Source organism: Notolepis coatsorum (assembly GCF_963971535.1).
Source record: "Notolepis coatsorum genome assembly, chromosome: 11".
NCBI lineage: Eukaryota > Metazoa > Chordata > Actinopteri > Aulopiformes > Paralepididae > Notolepis > Notolepis coatsorum.
The window spans coordinates 74555711-74583146 of record NC_140175.1 but is presented as its reverse complement, the minus strand read 5'-3'; the positions used below and the strand labels follow the sequence as shown (position 1 = coordinate 74583146).

Below are 27436 nucleotides of genomic sequence, written 5' to 3'. Positions count from 1 at the left end.
ACTTGGGGCTATCTTATCTCAGCGGTCGGCAACGGACCAGAAGGTACATCCGTGCGCCTTCTACTCACGTCGTTTCCTCCCTGCCGAGAGGAACTACGACATCGGCAATCGGGAGCTGCTGGCGGTTGTGGCTGCCTTGGAGGAGTGGCTTATTGGCTAGAGGGGGCCGAGGAGCCATTCACCATTTGGACGGACCACAAGAACTTGACGTATATCCGTGCTTCCAAGCGCCTCAATGGCCGGCAGGCAAGATGGACCAGTTTCCTCAGTCGTTTCGACTTCTCGCTGACGTTTCGCCCTGGTTCCCGCAACACGAAGGCCGACTCCCTGTCCCGGTTACACTCCAATGGAGCCCCAACCACTGAGGACCCGACTCCCATCCTCCCAGAGGGCAGGGTGGTGGGAGTGGTCACCTTGGGCATCGAGGGGGTGGTAAGGCGTGCCCTACGCTTCCATCGCGCTCCAGGCAAGGTACCGGTTCATCGCCTCTTCGTCCCTGACTCAGTCCGGTCCCGGGTCCTCCAGTGGGGCCATACCAGCCGGTTCGCCTGCCACCCAGGCGTTCATCGCACGTTCTCCTTCCTGGCTCGGCGATTCTGGTGGCCCACCATGAGGAACGACGTCAAGGAGTTCGTACTGGCCTGCGCAGTCTGCGCCCGCAGCAAGGCCTCCCACCAGGCGCCCTCCGGGCTTCTGCAGCCGCTTCCCATTCCGAGCCGCCCTTGGTCCCATGTGGCGTTGGACTTCGTCACGGGACTTCCTTCTTCCCAGGGGAACACGTGCCTGCTGACCGTAGTGGATCGGTTCAGCAAAGGGGTTCACCTCGTGGCCCTTCCCAAGCTTCCCTCGGCGGCCGAGACAGCGGACCTCCTGACACGCCACGTGTTCCGCCTCCATGGGTTTCCCCAGGACGTCGTCTCGGACCGGGGGCCCCAGTTCACTTCCCAGGTATGGCGGGCTTTCTGCAAGGGATTGGGGGCAACGGTCAGTCTTTCCTCTGGTTATCATCCCCAGACTAACGGACAAACGGAGAGGATGAACCAGAGCGTGGAGTCTGCTCTTCGGTGTGTGGCTGCCGAGAAGCCTGCTTCTTGGAGCCGTTTCCTTCCCTGGGTCGAGTACTCCATCAACTCCATGGTCAGTTCCGCCACCGGCCTCTCACCTTTTGAAGTATCCCTGGGCTACCAACCCCCTCTTTTACCTGCACAGGAGTCGGAAGTGGCAGTTCCCTCCGTACAGGAGCATCTCGACCGGTGCCGTCGGGTCTGGGAGATCGCCAGGACTGCGCTGCTCCGGACATCGGAGCGTGCCAGTCGTGGGGCCGACCGGCGCCGGGTCCCTGCGCCGACGTACCACCCTGGGCAGAGGGTGTGGCTGTCCGCAAAGGACCTTCTGCTTCGGTCCTCGGCCAAGAAGCTCAACCCCCGGTTCGTCGGTCCTTTTGAGGTTCTGAAGGTGCTCAGTCCGGCGGCGGTGAGTCTTAAGCTTCCTGCGTCCATGCGCATTCACCCCGTTTTTCATGTATCCCGGGTTAAGCCTGTCTCTCTCAGTCCCCTGATGCCTCCTGCTCCGGACCCGCCTCCTCCCGAGATGGTGGACGGACACCCCCAGTGGCAGGTCCGCCGGTTGATGGGCGTTCGACGGCGGGGTCGGGGGTTCCAGTACCTGGTGGACTGGGAGGGATACGGCCCGGAGGAACGGAGCTGGGTCTCCCGCCAGCTCATCATGGACCCCGGCCTGATCACCGACTTCCATCGTGCTCACCCGGACGAGCCGGGTCGGGCTGGTCGCCGGGTGGCTCCCGTGGAGGGGGGGGTACTGTGAGGATTGGTTAATTCCCCGCCACACGCTCCGCTCCTTTAAGGTACTGTGTTGATTGATGCATTCCCCGCCACACGCTCCGCTCCTTTAAGGTGCTGTGTTGATTGGTGCATTCCCCGCCACACGCTTTTGGAGCAAGTATCAATTCCAGCGCGCACCTGTCATAGTTTTTGATTAGCGCCCCAGAGGCTTTTTATACTGGGACTTCCCTTCAATCGATGTCGGGTCGTTTTGAATACTTCTGTTTCTGCCTGTTGTTCCCCGTTGCTGTGCCTCGTCTACTCTCCCTCCAGGACATCTGTGGATTGCCGCTGGTGAAGACCTTGTCCCCCGTTTTGAGCTGCGCCTCGTTTACCTGCTTTACTCTTGCGCTTTGGTGAGTTTGAACCAAACCCTTTTTTGGACGATTCTGTTTTGTGTGTTTTGAAGAACACTGAAGAGTTCTATTTTTGCTTACACTTGACTCAGCTAAGTTGTGTGTTAAAGGAGACACTGAAGATTATCATTTGCTTGCACTGGACTCAGCTGGGGTGTGTGTTTAGAAGAGACACAGACGTTTATCGTTTTTGTTTTGCACTGACCCTCAGCTAAATTGTGTGTTGTGGTGAACACTGAAGATATCGTTTTGTTTGTTCTGGACTCAGCAAGGGAGGAGGAGACCGCACTGCCTCTGTGTGATGTGGACTGTTATTTACCTCTCTCTCTCTCTCTCTTTTCCACCTCGAGCTGAAGCTGGGAGTATCTGCAGAGCCGCTTCAGCGTCAATACCGTTTCCCCACCTCGAACACCAAGAGGATCTGCAGAGCCGCAGATAACTCTGCTGAAGGCAGTCTCCCTTTGTTTCAAGATTGTTACTTGCTCCTTTTTGACTCTGAAAATAAATACGCCCTAGTATTTGGCTAACTCTGAACTACCTGTCTGTGCCGTGCGTTTGAGGTCGGTTTCAAACCCTAACAGTTCTTGAGGAAACGAATTCTCACAGAGTGCCGTGCTAGCTTCAGTAGTGTTATTGTTGACATCAGTGCCCACTAGGGCTGTCCCCGACTAAGGATTTGGATAGTCGACTTTGATTGAAAAAAAATAAAAATATTTACCAGGGTGGGCACAGCTGACTCAGTGGGCGGGCCCGGCCCCCTAATGCCCGCCCATGGCGCCGGGTCTGCTTGTGTATTATTGCTTAATTAATCCACAACATTCCAAGACAGGTGCAGCATGATAAAGAATAGTTGGCGGCATGATGAGCTAGGCTACCGGTTTATCAAGCAGTTACTTTCGATGCTGTAGAACAGTGGTTTTAGCCTACGTGATTATGAAGGCTAAATAGCCTACGTGATTATGCAATTTTTGTAGGCATTTTTCCACTCAATACCATCACTTTATAACTAGCAGTCTGACCTAACAGGATGTTGCAAGTTGGTATAACTCTCTCATTGTCTGACTATCTTTTTCTCATTTTATTGTATTTTATTGTCTTTCACGACTCAAGTCTAGCACTGTCCAAGATGATTGATTGGTTGAAGAAAATAAAGTGTTTTCCTCCTATATTCCTGAATGTTAATGGGTTTTGCCGGGCCTTTCTTCCGCAATGGACCAGTACTAACGCTGTGTGTGAAGAAAAGCCTGGGCAGTGCAAGATTTAACTAAAAGTATAATTTTAAAGGAACATTATAGGAAATGTGCTTACCGTCATCTCCAGAGTCAGACAAGAAGATAAGATACTAATTTCCTCTCTGTGCGTTCAGTGTAAAACTATCCGGCTGCAAGCGAGCCTAAATTCCAGTGGTTGCCCGCCATCTACTTTATGCGCACCCACACGGACAGACTTGAAGCATGCCTTGTTTTATCTATTTTACTGGCTGGAATTTTCTAAACATTTCTACATCAAAATGTCCTGCCCAGCACTAGAGATACAAGCGTAAAACCATGGACAACCTGGATACATTTTGGATCGAATGTCACACTTCCCCAGGCTTCAATAATCACATTTTAATACCAGTATTAGATGTCTGTGTAGTGGCATTTTGAGGAAGTGGGAAGGCCTATACTGAGGGGAGATGGGTATGACTTCACAATCCAATATGTTGATAGGTGAGTCCCTGATATGCCCACATGTAGGTAGTCTATACTCTATACAAGCCTGTACCCTCTACTACACTTCTAGAGGAAGTTATAGTTCTGGCAGGACACTTAAAAGTCATGAATTGCGTCATCTCAGCCATACTGACTTGGCTGTCTTGTCTTTGTCGAATGTGATCCCAAGCTCAAGGCTGGCACTAAACGCCACAACGTTTTTATCTGCAGAACTACATCAGACAGCAGAGCAGAGAAGGCCAGACGCGAGGCTGGCTGGCTGTGAGTCAATTGTCATGGAAACATGTGCTTTACAGCAAACACAATAACAGATTTAGGATGTGCTCGCCTACCAGATCCAGATTCCACTCAGAAGGGGAAGGGTAGCAAATTCCTGTTGACACAAATGTCATTTTACGATGACTAATTAAACCTTAAGCAAGTGTTTCCACACTGCATCTCAAGGTTCTTATATAACGAGGGTTTGGTCACGGATGCAGAAGCCAACTGGGACCAGAGTTTTAAACATTTAATTCACTTAAATAGACTACTCCTGCGGGCACTGGATTTCTACAACTCTGTCAAGGAAACGTATTTAATGTCTAGACCTCTTCAAGTCAATCCAGGAATTCCTGACTTGCTATATTTCCTGGATGTTTGCCTTTGGTCCAATCCGGTGATAGAGAACAGAAGTTTGTTAGCAGTTCAGTGGCACTGCCTGCAGGTAAATAATGACAACAGCTCAGCTACACAGGAAGCATTTTCACACCATTTTATTAGCAACCATGTGTTTTGTTAGTAATACATTAGAAACAATGACAGAAACATTTCTGCTGTACTGTAGAGTCTGTAAAACCAGCCGGATAAGAAAAACAATGCAAATCATTCAATTACTTTAAGAGAAAAGCAACACTGCAGTTGAAAATACACCAATAATAATAATAATAATAATAATAATAATAATAATAATAATAATAATAATAATAATAATAATAATAATAATAATAATAATAATAATAATATAGTATCTAATATATTTCTCTGATAGAATTCTTTATGGCACTAAATTTCCTGTGCAACTGTTAGATCACAATCATCAAAAAGAAAACACAAGTGCATTTATGCATGTGTATGTGTGTGTGTATTTGTGAGTCCATGTGTGTGTGTGTGAGTGTGTCTGTGTGTATTTGCATGAATGCTCATCACAAAAGGGAGAAAACCATAGAAACAAAATCAGTCACTAATTGTTTCATCCTGGGGGGGGGGGGTGTTTGTTGTTCAATGGAGAGAGAGAGAAGAGAAAGAAAGAAAGAGAGAGACAAGACAGAGAATGAGAGAGTAAACAAGAGCAGCGAGAAAGAGAGAGAAAGGCAGAACCAGACGAGGAGAGAGTAGAGGAACAACAGCATCCACCAATGCCCATAGTGTGTACGGGGAACCCAAAAGGGACAATAACCCACAAGAGAACCAATCAGCTTCAAGCCCCGCCATCAGTCCCCCTTCCCCATCACCCTTCCCTCTCATTAAATCGAGGCAATAAATAATCTCACTCATTAAAAACCTTGGCCCGTGGGCATAAAATCCAGCAACTGCTCTATCCCTTCAGAATAACATGGACTCTCCCTCCAGGCCTGGCTAACCGAGTGCAGAGAGAGAGAGAGAGAGAGAGAGAGAGAGAGAGAGAGAGAGAGAGAGAGAGAGAGAGAGAGAGAGAGAGAGAGAGAGAGAAAAGATAACATCATAGAAAGGAAGTGTCTGAGTGAGTCAGTCCAGTAGAATGAAGGGAAGGGTGGTGTCCGCTACGTTCTGTTCAATATTCATAGATGAAGTCTTTACAACGCAATTAATCTTTAGCCCATGAGTCCATACATTTTAAACATTTTAATAAAAACTAAAAGTCTGAGACAACACAAGGAATCCGGTGTAAAAACACTATCTGAAACATTGTGAGGAACCATAATAGAGAATACATAATATGTGTGGTAAAGCTAAAGTGTTACCGTGGTAACGTTTTGCTGTTTCCTCTCCCAGCCACACCCGTACGAGCATCCATCCTGCATGAGCCCGTTTAAACAATGTTTGGTAATCATGACATATCTCTGAAGAGCAAATTAAATGTTTTTGTTTTTTAAAAAGGACAATGACTGTGAACCTTTGCAGGTTTTGTCATATGAAGGGGTTAGGCCAACTCTGTGCATATACACTCGCTTAGGGTCAATTGGCACATTTATAAACAACAAAATCGCCCATACACACACAGACACACACACGCACGCGCGCGCACACGCACACGCACACACACACACACACACACACACACACACACACACACCCCTTTTACAATATATATTTAAAATGTTATTGCAACCCAGGTTTGGGTTCAGAATATGTCAGATTAACGGAATGGTTTCCCTTTGTATAGATGTAGAATCCCAGTATGACGGTTGTTCCAGTTCCAACGGTTGTGTGAGTGAGACGCAAATAGAAACACTGTGTCTCCTTTGGCACCAGCAGTAACGCAGAGGTGGTCATCTTGATTTGTTAGCGTCAGAACAGAGTTTCTGTCACCCTGCAGTTAAGAGTAAAAGGTCTCTCTGCAAATCGGGGGCGCCTCTAGAAAACGGATGTAGAAAAAGAGAAGGGGAATCCATGCTCCTTCAGCCCTTAACGTTCTAGAATATTATGGCCTAAGATATCTTCATCTGAAATGACCCCCATCCTGTCATCCTCCTCCAGCCTCCTCATGGGTGGTGAGTGGGTATTCCGTAATCCATAATCCGCCCCCCTTTTCCTTAGATCAGGCTGCAAATCGGTCAGGGGAGGGATGAACGGGGAATCCGCCTTGTTGTCGTTATGTTATTAGCAGCTGAAGGCAGGGAGATGGTCCCTGTTCCTCGTTTTGACATGGTGGGGTTTCTCTTCCCGAGCCAGGGGAGGTTGGACACATTGAGACATTATTGTAGGGCTCCACAAACTGTCAAATCTGAAATACATCCCTTTCTCATTGGTATGAAAATTATCATGACCCTTGAGGTGTACTGTATCTGATCCTTTCATACGTATGAGTGGCAAATTAGATCAGGCCAGACTACTGTACCAGTCCAAACTTAAGCCAAATTAAAAAGTGTGATTGATTTAATGAAAATCTCTCTTTTCTCGCTTCCTCCCAATATTTCCTGTGTGTGTGTATGTGTGTGCGAGTGTTCTCTACTCCAACGCCAGTCTGACCTACATGTAGCCCCTCCCAGCCTCCGCCCGCCCCGCCCCGGCTAAACGTCAGTGCTGATGCTACAGCCTCCGCCCCGGCTAAACGTCAGTGCTGATGATACAGCCTCCGCACCGCCCCGGCTAAACGTCAGTGCTGATGATACAGCCTCCGCCCCGCCCCGGCTAAACGTCAGTGCTGATGCTACAGCCTCCGCCCCGCCCCGGCTAAACGTCAGTGCTGATGATACAGCCTCCGCCCCGCCCCGGCTAAACGTCAGTGCTGATGCTACAGCCTCCGCCCCGCCCCGGCTAAACGTCAGTGCTTATGCTACAGCCTCCGCCCCGCCCCGGCTAAACGTCAGTGCTGATGCTACAGCCTCCGCCCCGCCCCGGCTAAACGTCAGTGCTGATGATACAGCCTCCGCCCCGCCCCGGCTAAACGTCAGTGCTGATGCTACAGCCTCCGCCCCGCCCCGCCCCGGCTAAACGTCAGTGCTGATGATACAGCCTCCGCCCCGCCCCGGCTAAACGTCAGTGCTGATGCTACAGCTGCGCGTGAACATTTCCCTCATGGTGACCGACCGGGCAAGGTTCATGGGTTTGCGGTAGTTCCCCAGGTCCACCGGCACCGGCAGGTCCAGATCCTGCTGCTGCACGCTGCGGTAGCTGATCCGGTCGCCTCCGTTCCTCAGCCCCTCGTGGTGGTGCAGAGCGGGCTGGGGCTGCTGCGGCTGAGGCAGCGGAGGCTGGAGGTAGAAGGGCAGTTCGTAGTGCGTGCAGGACGGACAGAAGGTCTGAGAGCGGGTCAGTTTCCTGGCCAGGGGTGGGGTGGAGAAGAGGGCGGGGCCATTGGGGACGCAGGAGGCGGCGGCCGAGGCCGCCACGATGTTGTGATTGGAGTGGACCGGAGGGAGGCGGGACGTGACGGCAAAGTCTGGCTCCTCCTCCTCCGACTCGGACTCCTCCTTCTTACAGCAATAATACTGGAGTGGTCGGGAGAGGGGTTGGGGATGTGGGAGGAGGTACAGGAGGGCAAGGAGAAGGGTGTGGACAGGGGGGAGGAGAGAATGTAAGGAAGGGATAGAGAGGGAGAATAGAGAGAGATAGAGATGAGGACAGATGACAGATGGGAGAGGGGTAGAATTAGATGAGGATAGATGATGAGGAAGAGGATGATGGTAGGAAGAGGTGAAAGGGAAGGGGGAGGACAGAGAGAGAGAGAGAGAGAGAGAGAGAGAGAGAGAGAGAGAGAGAGAGAGAGAGAGAGAGAGAGAGAGAGAGAGAGAGAGAGAGAGAGAGAGAGAGAAGGGAAGAAAAAGGGAACACATGTTATTACAAAATGCCAAAATATGCATGGTCATTGTGTCAATAACAATAAACCAAAAGTCATAATCTGTCAAATTGCTTTTACCTGGAATATTCAATCAACAAGCTATAGGTCAGTCTCTTGTACTACTGGGAAAATCATGATTTGTTTTTACAGTTTTACAATGTGTGCACAGACGATAAACTATTAAAAGCCTGTGGATTTGGGGCAATAATGTGACATTAAATGAGAGGCTGATCTAGTTCGTTGGTTGACTTTTTTGATTACATTGGATACCATTTTGTCACAGGAAAGATTTGCCTCTAGGATGGAACCCAGGTATGTAATTTCATCTTTCCTTGTGACAATATTGTCACCCACTGTAACTGAGAAGCCATCGGTCTTGCTGAGTTTGTTATTTGAACCGAAGAGAATGGACTCTGTTTTGCCCATGTGTAATGATAGTTTGTTATCAGCGAGCCATATGCAGATTCTGCCGAGTTCCGAGCTGAGGTTTTTTTCAACCGGTAACTTGTTCTTGTCAGAGATGTCCGCGAACAGGAACAAGTTGCAGTCACAAGCTGATGACATGTCATTTGCATAAATTAGGAACAGTAACGGTCCTAGTATGCTTCCTTGTGGAACACCACAGGGAGGGGGGGGGGGATAGGGTACCGTTTACCGCCACCATCTGTTCTCTCCCCTCCAGGTAGGATTGCAGCCAGCTCACTGATAGACTATCAAAACCAATTGCTTTTAGCTTGTCAATCAGAATGGAGTGATTGACAATGTCGAAGGCCTTTTTTAGGTCCAGCATGACCATGCCGCAGTATTTGCCCGCGTCCACCTCTTGTTTGATGTGGTCGTTCAAATAGAGAAGGCATGTGTCAGTGGAGTGGGATGTTCTGAAGCCAGATTGGAATTCGTAGATTAGATTTTTTTCCGCGAGTTACTTTTCGACCTGTTCGTATACAATTTTTTCCATTACTTTCGAGATGTTCCCCTGTTAGTCTAGTGCAGGGGTCAGCAACCTTTACTATCAAAAGAGCCACTTTTCCCCCCTCCCACAAAATAAAATGCTCAGGGAGCCGCACAACCTATTTACCCTTAAAATGAAGATAACACAGTGTATAATGTTTTATATATCCCCAAGCATACCCCACATTTAGCATAAAACGCCTGACAATTGCATACCCAAAGTAATTTGCGATTTATTATACTTTATACTTATAGCACACAGTTTGTTGCATTAACACATCCACCGCCGGAAACGCTTTAAAACGTTATTGCCCGCCATGCTTTGACCGCCAGATCTCGCTGTACAGCGTTATTGAGATCAATATTACATTTTTTCACCATGGCATTCATAATTCATATATACACCTCCGACGCTGCAGCTGGACCCTACGGCTCAATACAACGACGGCTCAATACCGCCGCCTGGTGGATGGTAGGGCGAGTTACACTCAAACAACAGGAAGTGGGAGGTGTGCGTTGATTAAATTCATCCGGCCATCAGACATTGTTGCAAGGCTCCCGACAGACACTATAGTACATATCGATCGCTTTATAAACGTAATAATCGATATGATTTCGGCGTTTATTGCGACATACAAACCCGAAATGGACCTAGGCGATCGACTTCCTATACTTGGGATATTTCACCGCCAGTCTCTTTGACGCACGGTAAGAGGACGCTAACGCTATTTTCAGCCCAATTGTTTTTTTGATCCACTTTTTCTCCCATTTTTCTATATTTTCTCCCATCCCAATTTCGTATCATCCAATTCAACCCTCCCCTGTCACGAACGCTGTTTCTTGCCTCCCACAAGCCGGCTGCAATGTGGACTAAGTCATACATAGCACAAGTCCCCTCCGGTACTTGAGGTAACAGCAGTCGCATCTTTTCACCTGCGCAGCTCGATCTCTCAGTGGCGAGGAGTAACGCGTGGGAGGCTCACACTGCCCCCGACACTTCCTGATTCTACTGCGCAGGCGCACCAACCGACCTGTAGGAGTCGCTGTCCACAACGCCCGATCCCCACCCATCAGTTTCCCACCCCCTAATATGGCCAATGTGTATTAGTACGGACGACCAGCTAAACTGAAAGCAAATGTGGAGCGCTGGGCTCGAACAGGCAAGCCCAGCGTCTCCAGGTTTCGTGGCGAGCGCCTTGCCCACTACGTGTTTGTTTATTGTTTATTCATTTCACTGCAAACCATCTGATCAATATATCACCCATACTACATAAAGCATTTACTGACGATCACGGAATTATAAACGACCCCCCCCCCCCCTTTCCTCCGCGCATGATGACGCATAACGTATACGATCATATACAGTTGAATTTTTTAATATAGCGTGTATAGGAGAGAAACGCTAATCGATAATCTATATATGCGTTTAGGCCTATAACTCACGTTCTAGGAATTACTGCAGAAAACGATAAAAACATACTTATATCCTAGACGGTATTAACACAACAATGTATGAATAAAAAAGTATAACGTTCCTTCATCCTGAACAATAGATAATCGATGTTGAATGGGCCATAGTATTGTCAATTTAGCAATACAGTTTAAAAAGTTATAGCCCTGCAAAGAAGGTGAACATCTCCATAGGCTTACAGTGGTGGCAGACTGGCTATATTGATGGATATAAGTTGTTGAAGGCAGAGGTTCTGTGTAGGATTGTTAGTAACTGTCTAACTGCATATATAACTGTTTACACTAGTAACTGTCTAAAAGTAAAAGTCAAAAGATTCAAAAGAATTGAAGGACTTTAGACCAGTGGCGCTTACCTCATTAGCAATGAAGGTTTTTGAGAAGTTTTTAAAAAACACTACCATGTCTTTTATTGAGGGTAAATTAGATCCCCTTCAATTTGCATATCAGCCAGGTAAAGGGGTGGAGGATGCTATGCTCTTCATCTTGGACATTGTGTATAAACACCTGGAAACACCTGGAGCTCATGCTAGACTTTTATTTGCAGATTTCTCCTCTGCTTTTAATAAAATGCAGCCTCACATTTTAATTGAGAGGCTTGACTCTCATTTTAGTCTCCCACACCAGCTTCTCATGCTGATTTAAAATTTCCTCACTGAGAGGGTCCAGCAGGTCTTTGACAATGGGCAGACGTCCAACATGTCGATTTCCAACACTGGCTCCCCCCAAGGTTGCGTTTTGTCTCCCCTTTTATTTATTATGTACACGGACAGCTGCAGATCGCTTCATGACCAAAGGCATCTGGTTAAGTTCTCAGATGACACTGTCCTGGTATCTCTACTGCAGCGCTCCGAAACTGATCATGGACCTGTACTTCACGACTTTGTGAATTGGTGTGATGAGAATTACTTGGACCTCAATGTCTCTAAGACTAAGGACATGATAATTGACTTCAGACACAACCCCGATCATCAAGCCAGTGTAGCTAGTGTAATTCACGATGAGGACGTCCAGACTGTTGAATCGTACAAATACCTGGGAACTGTGTTTGATTGTAAACTGAAATTCAACCTAAATACAGAGTCTATTGTTAAAAAAGGTCAGCAGAGGATCTACCTACTGAGAAAGCTGAACTCTTTTAATGTTAGTGCAAAGATCCTGAGCACTTTTTATAGTTCTTTTATTGAAAGCCTCCTAACTTTTTCTTTTATCTGCTGGTTCAGTAGCCTGTCCATCAAAGATAGGAACAGCCTACAGTATATTGTGAAAGTGTGCTCCAAAATAATTGGAGTAAAACAGATAGACCTATGTCCTCTCTGGACGGACCAGGTGGTCAAGAAGGGGACGAGCATCACAAATCAACCCCTCCATGCTCTGTCTCAGCGGTTTTCACTGTTGCCTTCTGGCCGCCGTTATGACGTCCCACCAAGTAGGACCAACCGCTACGCCAAATCTTTTGTCCCCTCGGCTATCAGACTTTTAAACACAGACAGTAGTCATTTTAAGTAGCCTTTTGCACTTGGTTGTCTGTTTTTACTTTTACTTTTATTGCTGGATTGTATCACATGGAGTGTTTCTCTTTTTATTTGCCGTGCTGTCGTTGAGATGTTTTGTTGTTTGTTTGTCTTTGTTGCTTGTAAGCTGCAAATATGAATTGCCCCACGCGGGACCAATAAAGTTGTCTGAATCTGAATCTGAATCTGCATATATAACTGTTTCCACTAGAGGGCGCCCTAGGCGGAGACACTCAGGAGTACTACCAGGTGGCGAGTATAAATAGCTATGTCTCCTCCCACTTCTTTCTCTTCCCCCTAGTCTCTCAGTGAGAGAAGACCTGTATTGTAACTGCTCTGCCATGTGAATAATAAACCACGCCGATTAAGGGCTCAAGATAGAAACCATGCCTCTTGACCACATTATTGTCGCCCTATAGCCGAATTCTGTTAACATAAGATATGGCAGGGAATGTGTTAATGGAATTATAAAGCAACAAAAAGAAACATTTTGACTTTTTATTGCTGTTTTTACCTGTTATAACAAAGGAAAACCTCAAACACTGGCTGTGTAGACCTATTTTTAAATAAAACACAGAAGAGGTGACAAAACACTGGTGTCTGTAGACCGACTTTGAAATAAAACCCTGAACTATTCAGGTATATTTGAGTCCTTCCCTTATTTGTGGAACATTTATAAAATAAAAAGTAGTCCCCTTTGAAAAAAGACTACCAAAAAGAAACATTTTGACTTTTTATTGCTGTTTTTACCTGTTATAACAAAGGAAAACCTCAAACACTGGCTGTGTAGACCTATTTTGAAATAAAACACAGAAAAGGAGAAAAAACACTGGCATCTGTAGACCTACTTTGAAATAAAACCCTGAACTATGCAGCTCTATTTGAGTCCTTCCCTTATTTGTGGAAAATCTATCAAATAAAAAGTAAATTTTTCGTTGTTCGCAAATTTCGCACCACATATCAGGCATACAGGTAAGCCTGCATCGTTAGTCGTGAAAACAAATGAATCTGTCCACGCTGAATTAAACCCTCTATTTTCCTCAGACTTTCCTTTTTTTGGATTTATCCATGGTTAGCTTACTGGGGGGTCGAAAAACTCAAGATTAGCCACCTACAGACGGCAAGGAGAGGTGCGGGGTGTGACGTACTGTATATTTTAGTTGATGAAATATTTTTGTTGACTAAATATTTTAGTTGATGAAATATTTTTTCATTTCAGTGTCACAGTATGACATCGATCTCCAAAATAAGAAAGAAAATATTAAATATATATATATATACCGGTATATATGAATTTTTTATTTTATTGGCAGCTGATTGGCTAAAGAGCCGCATGCGGCTCCGGAGCCGCAGGTTGCCGACCCCTGGTCTAGTGTTACTCTTCTTATCTTGTAGTTATCTGTTTAATCTTAGTCTTTGTAGTTACTATATATTAGCACTAGCACAGCCGAGAAGGGGTCAAATGACCCCTAGGCATTTTCAATAAATGTATCCTCGTCACTCGGTCGAGCTCCAGCTCTGTCACTGAATGACTTTTCCTAAAAGTACCCGTTTTATCTGGCATGGTTTCTGAAATTTCAAAATGTCTTCAGGAAAATGTAATTAGAACGTTATTCCACATAATTGGAATATATATGTGGAAAGTCACAGCACTTTGCGAGTGTCTAGCGCAGGGGTGGCCAACCCATGGATCGCGAGCCGCATGTGGCTCTTTGGCCGTCAATGTGTGGGTCTTCCATCCAAAAAACATATTGAAAAAAATTATAATATTTTTATTTATTATTATTATTTTTCTATTTGTAAATTTTTTTTCACTCAAACCCGTGGTAAACCTCATATTTTTATATTAAGAGGTAATTATATAGTTTACACTGTTTATTTTTCTCATATTTCTTAGATTCCGGCGGGAATCAGTGACATTTTCTCCATGGCTGTTCTAGTGTTAGGTTCTCAGTTTAGTGTCTGTAGTCTGCTTGTTTTGTCCCAGTGTATGGTGTTTGTCTTGTCATCCATAGTTGTAGTTCCTTGTGTTGTTTCTTGTAGATCTTGTTCTCTGTGTCGGTTGGGTTCATTGTCTCTACTACTTTGTCTATGTTGCTCGTTCCATGTTTCAAGTTCCACGTTGTCAATCTTGTGTCATTAAAACTAGGGATGCCCCGATCACGTTTTTTGCCACCGATACCGATCACCGATCATCTTGAGCCATATCGGCCGATACCGATCGTTTTTGATTAAAAAATAAAAATAAAGAAATTATTTTATATAATTTTTTTATGAATTTTTTTATAAAATATATATATTATATAATCATACTTGTAGTTGTATTATCTGCGAGACATCGCCACCACGCAACAAGTCAAAATGCTCGCTATCTGCAAACAGCTCCACTGTCTGTGTGTACTCAAGTAGCCTCCAGCTACGGCCAGGATTCTCCGGAGCTGCAGCTGGCCCCTATTGATCACATTCAACATGCCCTCAGCTTGAATACGCATCGAATCAGTGTTATAAGACATTGATATCAGGAGCTATCTGTAGCTACTGCTAGCCGGCTATATAACGTTAAGACAACACCTCAGTGAACAATTTAGTTTAATGGGACGTTTCGTTTTGAACAGTGAGCTAACGTGAGCAAACGTGAGCTAGCGTGAGCTATCATGCACTACTAGACTTGCTGGAGCATTTGTTGATATCAGGAGCTATCAGTAGCTAGCCGGCTAGATACCGTTAGACAATGCCTCATCATGTATTAAACTAAAAGTGAATAGTTGACAAAATAGTTGACATTTTGTAACGGTAGCTAACGTTAGCTCACGGAGGTCCCAGTGTCCCACTAGACTAGACTATACTAGTGTTTACAGTACACGGGTGCGGGAGGGGCTGGAGGAGGAGGAGGAGGAGCAGATGCCGTTGCTCTCTCCGTGTGTCTGAGACAGAACTCAGCGAGTGAGATCTCCGCTCAGAATTGGATCATGTTTTTCGATCGGTTTTGACGATCAGCGAAAATAAAGCATTATCACCGATCACCGATCGCATATTTATACTGATTATCGGCCGATAACGATCGGTGGCCGATCGATCGGGGCATCCCTAATTAAAACCCTTGGACTTGCTGCCGTCTCCACTTGTCTGCTATTGGGTCTTACGTACACCACCACCTCGTGACAGAAACAAGAGATATTTCATGACAGATGTCTTCGGTGGACCTATAACCAGTGATGCAGTGGTGGTACCACTCGGCAGCGATGCAGTCGTGCACACACGCGGTTACACACCGTTGTAGTAGATCACTGAGGCAGAAGTGTGCGCGGATGTGCACGCGCGCACACAAAAATGCGTTCACAATTGTCACTGGACTCGTCACGCCGGCCGGCACTTATCACCTAGACTTTGCATAATAATAGGATACCGATAGCATAACAACGAGAAGAGCTTGTGGGGGGTTGCTTGATCTGTGGTCCCGACTGGAAGGATGAGACATTAAGTTGTGCTTCAGTCTCTGAAGGAAACTGTCCTTCTGTAAACTAACTCTAAGTTACATTGTTAATTTAGTTTGTATTTACTTTTCTAGTTTAAGTTAATTCAATTAAAGAAATTATAACTACAATTACATTTAAAATATTTATGCATAATAATCATCTGTTCTGTGCGCAACCGAGGGAACATGTATGCACGTGCGCGGGAGCGTGCGTGCACGTGGCGTTTGGGCAGTTCCCATATTACGACTGCACCACTGCCACTCGGTACCACGCCATCCTAGCAGTTCGCTGAGCAGAAGTGCGCGCACGGCTGTGCACGCGCGCACACAAAAATGCGTTCACAAATTTCACTCTACTGCCGCGCCGTGCGCCAAATACCCGGCACTTATCACCTAGTCTTTGCATAGCATAACAAAGAAAGAGAAGTGCAAGACCAAAATACAAGCCCTGTGGGGGGTTTGCTTGAGCTGGTCTGTGCACACGCGAGGGAACATGTATGCGCGTGCACGTGCGCGGGAGTGCGCGTGGCGTCCAGGCAGTTCTGATATTACCACTGCACCCCTGCCTACCCTACCCCTGTGGTTTGTAGCTTGCCGAGTCTGGATAATCACTTCTTAGAAAGTGTTCACAACATATAAAGGCTGTAACTTAGAAAAATCTATAGGTGATTTGGGATTGTAGCCAGTGTATTGTTCAGGATTGTTTGGGAATCTGTGAAAATGTATTTGCTCTATTTATCGTCTTTTTGCTCTAAATGTGTGATTTATACTTTTTCTTCATACGCCTTCTTTAGCTTTTCAGCAGAGCACGAGTCTGACTCCCAAGGCACAACTAAACCTAGCTCCTCACCTTCCTGTTTACAAATTCACACAAGTGTGAGGTGTGTCGTTGACCTCCATTACACTTTGGTTCTGCCCTCCACGCTGTCAATTACAACAGAGCGAAGGGAGACGTTGGGCCGGATTTGAATACCCCTGAAAAAATGCTTCGTTAAAAATTCTGCATTTCAAAGAACATTTTAGCTTGAAGAGGGCTCTTAATGGTACAATGAGTTTTAGTCAATGTTGACACAAATATTCAGGTACATTCTGTAATGTTTAACACTTTCACGGCCAACCACGTATATATACGTTATTTGGTGCCAGCGGTTAACTCAATGGAGGCCAAACCCGAGATAAGCCGGGTTAACTCGCCAGCGGTTGGGCGCCAGACCCCGAGATTTCTCGGGTTTTGTTCGTTTATTCGTTTATTCGAAATTTGTATTCATTATTCATCCAGGGACCTTGGTGTTACCATAGGGAATGAGTCTGAGTTCGCCAAAGTGCAATACCGGCCGCATCCAGCTAGATGGCGGTATCGAGCACCCTTTGTAACCTTGTATCTTGGCCTGTGTAACGGCCAAATGTCTCCGGTCTCACTTTTCCGTGTCGGCCGAGTGGAGCGGTTCTCCCGGTTCCATTGAAGCGCGTCAAATATCCCCGATCCATATGTTGTGGTGGGTTATGCCGTGGACAAAATGGACATCGGATCACAGGTAAGGACTATCTGACGTCAATTTTTGCTTGATCCTGCAATGCTTTTATACGGATCGGGCTGATAAGCGTTTTTAGTGTTCACTACGAATGCCGTTACTGACAATCAAATAATCAGAACCCCCCCCCCCCCCCCCCCCCTTTCATGCATTCATGATGAAACATAATACCTATGACATAGATGTGATTTGGGAATAGTAGCGTGTACAGGCAAGAAATGGCAACGTCTATAGTAGAATTGACATATAAGGCTATAACTCAGCATTTCGGGAATTACGCCATACCGCTCTAAAACCATACTTATATTCACCACGGTATAACACGGGAACGAAAAATGTATTCATTTTCACATATTGAACAATAGATAGGTGATGTCAAATGGGCCATAGTATTGTATCCATAGCTATAATATAGAATATAGTTATAGCTCTACAAACAAGGTGACACACTCCTATCTTTTAAAGCATGGCCTTGCTATGACAGGCTCCGTCTAATAGCTGGCGCCGAATGAGTTAACGGCCAAAAACGTATATATATGTGGCCAAAGTTGACAATAGACAATGTCATGTAGTAACGCTGGTCCTTTAACATGTAAATTTTTCCTGCCTGAAAACATGTGCATAAAAACCTGATTATGATCATGTCTCTGCCCGAGCTGTGAGTGAATTACGCAAAGGGGAGCAAAGCCTTGTAAATTGCCATTATCCCTTTCTGTGTGTGTGTGTGTGTGTGTGTGTGTGTGTGTGTGTGTGTGTGTGTGTGTGTGTGTGTGTGTGTGTGTGTGTGTGTGTGTGTGTGTGTGTGCGCGAGCGCTCGTTCCACATGAAAATAGTTATAAGATCTCTCAAGTTTCAAGTTTGCTTTTATTGTTGTTGTGGTAGAGACATGATCATAATCAGGTTTTTGTGCACATGAGTCTCCAAGCCCCGAGTCGGTCAGAGCTCCCTACGCGTTGGTAACTTTCGCGCACCGCACAATGGGTCTCATTCTCCAAAGGACTTAAGACAAAAAATCCGCTCTTAGGGCCATTTAAGACATCTTAGATTTTGGTATTCCCCAACCATCCCTAAGCTTGGATTTGGCTTTTGAAAGAATGCAGGGCCCTGTTTCATGTACGTGGTTCAACTAAGTCGATCAAGATGTCCATTATCCAGCTTCAGTTAACCCGATGTTCGAAGCCGGGATTTTCCTGTTTCACAAAGGTGGATTCAGTCTCGTTAACTCAAGCCAGACTTGCGAGTCAGGCTAAATGCGCGCGGCCGTTTTAGGTGAAAAGCCAGCACGTATCGATGGCAGAGACCCTGATTCTCAACGGCATTGATTGATTAATTGATTTAAGACTTTATTGACAGATTGCAATACGGCTCAATCGCCTCGCCGACAAGTTAAATGCGTTATCTATAGGCTAATTCTAAGTCCCTCATTACCTCAATCAATCAGATTATATTTCTTTAAACTTGCCTGCTGGATTGAATAATCAAATGAGATCTTGCTAGCGAAAATAACTAGTTAACTGTTATACAGAATTACGATACGGCCCTCTTGCCCATTGATTGATGTATAGTCAATCTTTAACTTATCTCCAATGTGGTCTAACGGGTTGTTCTTTTGACTTTCACACGGACGACCGGGGTTCAAGACCCTAGTTGTCTCCTTTTTTTTGCAATATAGGAATAATTCAATTTGGTGCACGTTGAGAGCTATATAAAGAATGACATCCTCAATGCATGTAGATTTATAATATTTTAACTTAAAACCAGGCTACTTTGGCGTATAATCATTAATATTATATTCAAAAAAATCATATTGGAAACACCGGGATTTGAACCCGGGTCGCAAGGTTGGCAGGCTTGAGCACTACCGCTGGGCCACTGTGCCAGATGGGATAAATTCATTGTTTATACATTAATGAACGAGAGACCCGTGTTTAGAATATTCCTTATTTTGAATGAAGTTTTATTTCTTTATCCTCATTCATTCATGTGACGTCAACGGCTCATTCAATTTCTCAAATCCGTCAAACAGCGCATCTCATCAGACATCTTAATCCCAGTTACAATTAAAATAACCACATTTTTGTGTACATCGCACGAGCGAGCGCCACCGTCGCCACGGTATATATAACGTGCATTATTTAGGACAAAGTGAATTTAATATCAGCATTTTGGGTCTATTTTACATTTCAAAAGCCCCCTCTGGAAGAATGGAGCACAAAAACGTAATTCAGAATGGTATAATGCAGATCGTAGACTGTGGGAATAGTTTCAGGAAACGAGCTGTCACTTCTTTGCGGGGGCGTGGCTCTGCGTGATCGGGCTAACTTGAACTTGAACTCTGCTTTCGAGCAGGCTCAAACTTTTGGATCTGTTGGCATGGTGATCTGGAAAATCCACGTACATGAAACCGGAAAGTCCGGCTAACCCAGTTATCCAGCTAAAGTTATCCGGCTAACTCAGTTATCCAGGTACATGGAACGGGGCCCAGGTTATAGCTATATAAAACAACAAATGTCTGTCCCATTGTACCAATCAATGGGATATATTGCATGTTGGCTATAACCTACATTCTATCAAATGTATAATTAATCAATAAAACAGATATTTAACAAATAAGAAATACAAATCTTACAGAGGCATTAAATAATTATTATTTTCAATCATTTCACAATAATTGCATAATTGTGTTTGAATATCTGAGTAATTAAGTAATTATACATTTGTCCAAAATAGCTGGTTCAGATATGGTTAATCCAGCTGCCCTGTGATCAGATTAATCCATATTATTTATTTTTCCGACATCAAATGCGTAATTTTTTATTGTACAAATATTGTCATATTTATTTTAATTATGATTAATTAATTCCAAGGAGGCCTGTAGAGTTGACATGAAGGAATCACTATGATTCCTCCAAAATAAAGCCGAATCCAAGCTTAGGGACGGTTGGGGAATCCCAAAATCTAAGATGTCTTAAATGGGCGTAAGAGCAAATTTTGTCTTAAGTCCGTTGGAGAATGAGACCCAATACCTCCGGGAATCCGCGGAGGCATGACGCATTCACCATGGTAAGGTTAGGTGCGGAAAAGTGACCATATCCCAGTGTAGGAAGCTCTGATCGACTCACGCTTGGTTTTAAATTGTTCGGGAGGCAAATCTGCCAAAAAATTTACGCAAAGGGGAGCAAAGCCTTGTAAATTGCCATTCTCCCTTTCTGTGTGTGTGCAGTGGCGCTGCTAGGGTACATTGGGGCCCTAGGCAATAATTCTTAGGAGGGGCCCCCAACCAGTGTTCATCTCCATTATGTTACAAATAATCTGACGCGAACAAAAAATATACTAAATAAACTTTTTTTTATTACAAATGTGCAACTTTCAAAGAGTACAGTCCATTATGATGGGAAAGTATTTAGCTTAATTGTTTCACCTGTTTGACTATCTCATCACTTATTTTGTCTCCAATCAGTGCTATGATTTCATAGATGGTTGGGTTAGTGTTGCATAGACTAGAGTCATTGCTTTCTGGGTAGTCATTGGGTCTCATTCCCCAATATTTTCCAAAGAGTTCTCTTGGAAGACTTATCTTGGAACCGACTGAGACAGAATCAATGACAAGTTCACTCTGAGTCCTCAACACGCTGGTAATATGTCTTAAGTAGCTCAAACGTTCGCACCTGTGATATCTGCGTTGGAGAATGGCATATGTCTCAAACGCGAAAGCGCGTCGCCGTTTAGGTCATTTGCATACAAAACAACGCCTCCAGAGCTCCTTATAAGGCAACTAATGACGCAGCCGTGTGAAAATGGAATGGCGGAATCGCTTTGCGAGTCTTGCGACCCATCAAAATTAGATTAGATTAATGTATTGGCATCATATATAGTACAGCTCGTGGTACACCTGCCGCAGCGTGCGTGCGCACACACACACACACACACACACACACACACACACACACACACACACACAGACACACACACACACACACACACACACACACACACACACACACACACACACACACACACACACACACACACACACACACACACACACACACACACACACACACAGTACATGAATGAATGAATGAAAACTTTATTTAACAGATTGCAGAATGGGTACAATACAGTACGGGTCAAAACACACAATTGTTAAGGGGATGCAGACCAGAGAAAGACGTTTCGGCGTAAAGACACGTAGGCTATACGTAGGCTATACTCGCGCACACAAGACTTATGGAATATTAATGCAGTCTATTTCCACACGATTAGCTTTAGTTCTTATTTATTTATTTATCCACTGTCATTTCAGTGTTGGTGTATAGGCTATATAGTGTATTTCAATATAAGTTTAATTGATTAATGATATATTCGAAGGAATGCAGGTTTATAGCTATATCAAACAAAGGTCTGTCCCATTGTATACCAATCAATGGGATATATTGCATGTTGACCTGCATTCTTTCAAATGTATATAATTAATCATTAAAACAGATATGTACCAAATAAGAAATACAAATTCCACAGAAGGCATTAAATAATTTTTATTTTCAATCTTTTCCCAATAATTGCATAATTGTGTTTTAATATCTGAGTAATTAAAGTTTTATACATTTGTCCAAAATAGCTGGTTCAGATATGGTTAATCCAGCTGCCCTGTGATCAGATGAATCCATATTATTTATTTTTCCGACATCAAACGAGTAATTTCTTATCGTACAAATATTGTCATATTTATTTTAATTGTGATTAAGTAATTAATTCCAAGGAGGCCTGTAGCGTTGACATGAAGGAATCACTATGAGAACACAGTCTGTCAAGTTAATACAATTTTCAATTAGTCAATCAATCACAAGTGTGCTCATCAGCACTCTTAAATCTGCTCTCAGCCACGCTCAAATCTGATCTCAGGAAAATTTAGGGAATCGCGCTACCAGCCCTAATATGTCTTAACTGGGCAGAAATCTGCCTAAGAGGAAATTTTTTGTCGTAAATCCATTCGGGAATGAGACCCACTATGCATAGCAAGATAAATGGCTCCGGTTTCTTTGAAGCCCTGTAGCTCAGGAATGGGGTGTGTTATTAGCATGATGCATAAGTCATATTGAAAAGTATCCGCCCGATTTGTATTATTTTGAAGGTATCAACCTGTACTTTCATATCATGTAAAAACATTTATTAAGACCCTTCTAAAGGACCCAGAGTCTGTGCCTGGTCACATATAATAACGTTTTTTTATTTCCACCTACTCCCCCCCCCCCACTTATTTAACTTGATTAACGATTAAACTTCAAATAGTCATTATTCCACAAGGAACTGCATCTATACCAAAGATTATATACATGATACTGTATACCCCAGTGTTAAAGTGTTAAATGTAAGTAATAATATGATTGAATATAACTGCACTTTAACTGTTCCACAGGAGGGCGCTATAGGCGTAAGGCGACGCAGCTATAGCAGCTGACGTCAGGTAGCAGGTATAAGGGAATGTTCCCTCCCCCTCTGTCTCTCTCACTCTAGCTCTCACGGAGAGCAGGTCTCGTGGTGGAAATGTACATATGAAATAAAACACGCCAGTTAAGGCTAAAGAGGACCTCGTTGTCATGACCAGTTATTTTGCTCCCCAGGTGACTCTGTCAACACCCAGGGTGAGAAGCACTGCACTAGGTAATATTCAGTTTTTATATTTTTTCATCAGGATAGGAAGATCCATAATAAACAACTCGTCGCATACCAGGATCTTAAACGTGATATGAGCTGTTATCTGGAATACTGTGTTCATGTCAACAGAGTTTGGGGCGGCTGGGCGAACGCACCGGATATTAACACAATATCACTGTGCTGATGCTGACAAATACATAGATCTGATATGTATTTATTGGTTATTCAGTGGGGTGGTTTTGATAGGGTTTGAAGGTTGCTAGTCCCCCCAATACACACCACATGTATGTATGTACACACACACACACGCACGCACGCACGCACGCACGCACGCACACACACACACACACACACACACACACACACACACACACACACACACACACACACACACACACACACACACACACACACACACACACACACACACACACACACACACACACACACACACACACACACACACACACACACACACACACACACACACACACACACACACACACACACACACACACACACACACACACACACACCTACACACACACACACAGTGTTACCACACACATCAATACAGGCTCCCGGGAACAGGAATCCAGTGAAGCATCGATATGGGAAACATCATACCACGGTTAGTTCGGCTCTCGCATTGTGCTTGCCTGAGCAACATTCCAACGAGTGCACAATTTTTACCGATAATGCATTTGTAACCTAGCAGCACTTTTTGTTTACTGCTACACTTCCATCCTACAACATAAAGAGAAAAAAATAAAGGGTGTTTGTTATTAATGAAATTGAACTGTGGCAATAATAGCAAGACACTGGAGGTGGTTCTGGCATAGCTTGCGCTACCACTCCCTCTCCTGTACTAGTGCTTAATTCACCACCAGGCTTTAGGTACGGTCCGGGAAATAATGACTAATGCCTCCTCATCAAAATCTATTCAGCCTCATTAAGTACTTATCTAGTCAGCATTGTTCAAGTAATCTACCTGCCTACGAGGGGCTCGATTTAAGCAATACCTAAATCCACAATGGATTATGTGTAAAACTGTTGTTGGGTAAATAGATTAAATTATGGATTTATTTCCTTGAGGGACCTGACCTATTTGACCAAACCTAACTTCATATGGTGGTGGTGTAGTAGTATTTCAAAATGGGTGGTGGTGCTACCCAAAATTACACAGAAATAATAACGTTTAAATTTACTTGACCCTCCCATGCACTTTTAAAAACAAACAAATACATAAATAATGATAAAAAGTCTTCCCCTGGGCTGAAAAATTGCAGGTCCTCCTACCAACATGTATCTCCATACACACTGTCCTCCTACCAACATGTATCTCCATACACACTGTCCTCCTACCAACATGTAACTCCATACACACTGTCCTCCTACCAACATGTAACTCCCAGGGGAACTACTGTGTAACTGAACTAATGTGACGATGAACAGATGGCTCCCCAAATAGCAGAATAATGCTCCCCTGGGCTTTCATCAAGGCGAAGACTCAGCTAAACCAGGTTTTTGTTTAGCATAACAAACCACATAATAAACCACAAGGGAGCTTTATTTCAACAGGCTAACGCTTGTATTCCTCATCTGATATCACTTATCTATTTTTTTTGTTTGATCCACTTTTTCTCCCATTTTCTATATTTTCTCCCATCCCAATTTCGTATCATCCAATTCAACCCTCCCCTGTCACGAACGCTGTTTCTTGCCTCCCACAAGCCGGCTGCAATGTGGACTAAGTCAAACATAGCACAAGTCCCCTCCGGTACTTGAGGTAACAGCAGTCGCATCTTTTCACCTGCGCAGCTCGATCTCTCAGTGGCGAGGAGTAACGCGTGGGAGGCTCACGCTGCCCCCGACACTTCCTGATTCTACTGCGCAGGCGCACCAACCGACCTGTAGGAGTCGCTGTCCACAACGCCCGATCCCCACCCATCAGTTTCCCTCCCCGTAATACGGCCAAATGTGTATTACTGTGGACGACCAGCTAAACTGAAAGCAATGTGGAGCGCTGGGCTCGAACAGGCAAGCCCAGCGTCTCCGTCATTCGTGGCGAGCGCCTTGCCCACTACGCCACATAGCCGCCATCACTTTTTTATCGATAGCGAGACTCCTGGATGGGTAAACAATTTTATATCTGTGTTGAAATAATGGAGCGCGACTATCATACATTTAGCGATGATGCACAACTGAATAACGTTTTTTTGTGTGTCAATACACAAGGTATAATGTAGCTATTCCTTGTGCCATATACTAGGGTGAGTTCATACATACACAGGAACCTAGCTTAGATTAAAACATAGTATGGGTGGACAGTGTAGCGTGTATGTATGTATGTATGTATGTATGTATGTATGTATGTATGTATGTATGTATGTATGTATGTATGTATGTATGTATGTATGTATGTATGTATGTATGTATGTATGTATGTATGTATGTATGTATGTATGTATGTATGTATGTATGTATGTATGTATGTGTGTGTGTGTGTGTGTGTGTGTGTGTGTGTACACAGTATATGTATGTATATATCAAGTGGGTTCCTTTATTACTGTATCAGGACCCAAAACCCATCATAGACCCAAAATAGAAATGTGAAAATGTGATGAATAAGTAACTTTTTGACAGTAGGTATATAATTGCCATAACCATGGGTGGAAATTGGATATTTCTCCTGAAATCTACAGTGTGTGGATTAAGGACACAAGGAATACAAAATAGCCTATCATGAAAATGTACTGTTTGTCATAATTGTTGTGGGGGAAATGGCCTGTATCAATTGTCTCAGAAATGCAGTTATCATCATATTAATAATCTAAACAGTCTTAGGCACACAATAATAGAAGGATGCCTTGCACTTTTCTATTGCATTCTATTGTTTTCAAACAAACATTTACATACTGACACCACATTGTACAATTAGGGATTGAGACACAGTGGTTTCTGACTACTGCTGAGCATTAAAAAAAGAGCATTTACAATTATCTTTGTGAGAGTGTAGCGTTTTATTGAGTGTGTACTGTGTTACTGAGTGTGTAGTGTGTTATTGAGTATGTAGTGTGTTATTGAGTATGTAGTGTGTGCTGAAACATTGAGATTTAGTTAGTGACGGGAGATATTGGGTCTCATTTAACTACTTTCCAATTAAAATTACGTTACACTGAGTCCCTGGAATTAGTTGGCATGTACATGTATATTTTGTGTTTCAAATAGATAACTAGGCCCATTTTTGCTAAAGTAACCATATCATAGCAGCCACGAGGCCCAAATATAATCTGTACTTGTCACTTTTTGTCAAAGAAAATCTGCTGTAGGATGTAGTCACTTCCCTGTAACGTATCCCCTGCATTTCCAGCAGATGAAGAAATGACGAATGACATCTGAATATCCAAGTCACTGCAATACTATCCTATACAGTAGTGTTGACTGACAGATACAGCTGTTTTGTTAACAAAATTATTCAACCCCCCCCCCTGTTGGGATCCACCCCCCTACCCCCACCAGCAGTGAGCTTACCTGCAGTCTACAGTAACACAGTGAGCTCACCTGCAGTCTACAGTAACACAGTGAGCTCATCTGCAGTCTACAGTAACACAGTGAGCGTACCTGCAGTCTACAGTAACACAGTAATCTTACCTGCAGTCTACAGTAACACAGTGATCTTACCTGCAGTCTACAGTAACACAGTGAGCTCACCTGCAGTCTACAGTAACACAGTGATCTTACCTGCAGTCTACAGTAACACAGTGATCTTACCTGCAGTCTACAGTAACACAGTGAGCTTACCTGCAGTCTACAGTAACACAGTGAGCTCATCTGCAGTCTACAGTAACACAGTGAGCTTACCTGCAGTCTACAGTAACACAGTAATCTTACCTGCAGTCTACAGTAACACAGTGATCTTACCTGCAGTCTACAGTAACACAGTGAGCTCACCTGCAGTCTACAGTAACACAGTGATCTTACCTGCAGTCTACAGTAACACAGTGATCTTACCTGCAGTCTACAGTAACACAGTGATCTTACCTGCAGTCTACAGTAACACAGTACTGCGATGATGCACAGTAAGATAACTGTAGCTAGAATTCCACCTGTGATGACCACTGTCCCGGCTGTCATTCGAATGCCTCTCCATCAACACCCTGCAGATAGAGAGAGAGAGAGGGGGGGGGTGCAGGGAGAGAGAGGATGGGATAGAAGAGGGATGAGAGAGGGGAGGAGGGAGAGCGATGAGAGAGAGAGGAGAGGGGAAATGGGTGTGAAATAGTGAGAGAGGGGAGGAGAGAGAGGAGTGTGGCAGCAGAGGAGGAAGAGAAAAAAAGAGAAAACATCCGTTAATGAGATGAAGAGAGATGGAGAGACATTATATGGGTGAGTGGAGATACACAGA

The 27436-nt window shown here is 44.4% G+C and overlaps 1 protein-coding gene across 1 annotated transcript; it reads right to left on the bottom strand.

Moving 5' to 3' along the window:
• Positions 1-7622: 7622 nt before the first annotated feature.
• Positions 7623-27165, bottom strand: LOC311237346 (protein FAM163B-like; the record flags this gene model as incomplete). The annotated part of the gene is made up of 2 exons (XM_084325167.1): positions 7623-8081; positions 27073-27165. The coding sequence occupies 2 exons, from the start codon at positions 27163-27165 to the stop codon at positions 7623-7625; spliced, it is 552 nt and encodes a 183-aa protein (XP_084181293.1).
• Positions 27166-27436: the final 271 nt, after the last annotated feature.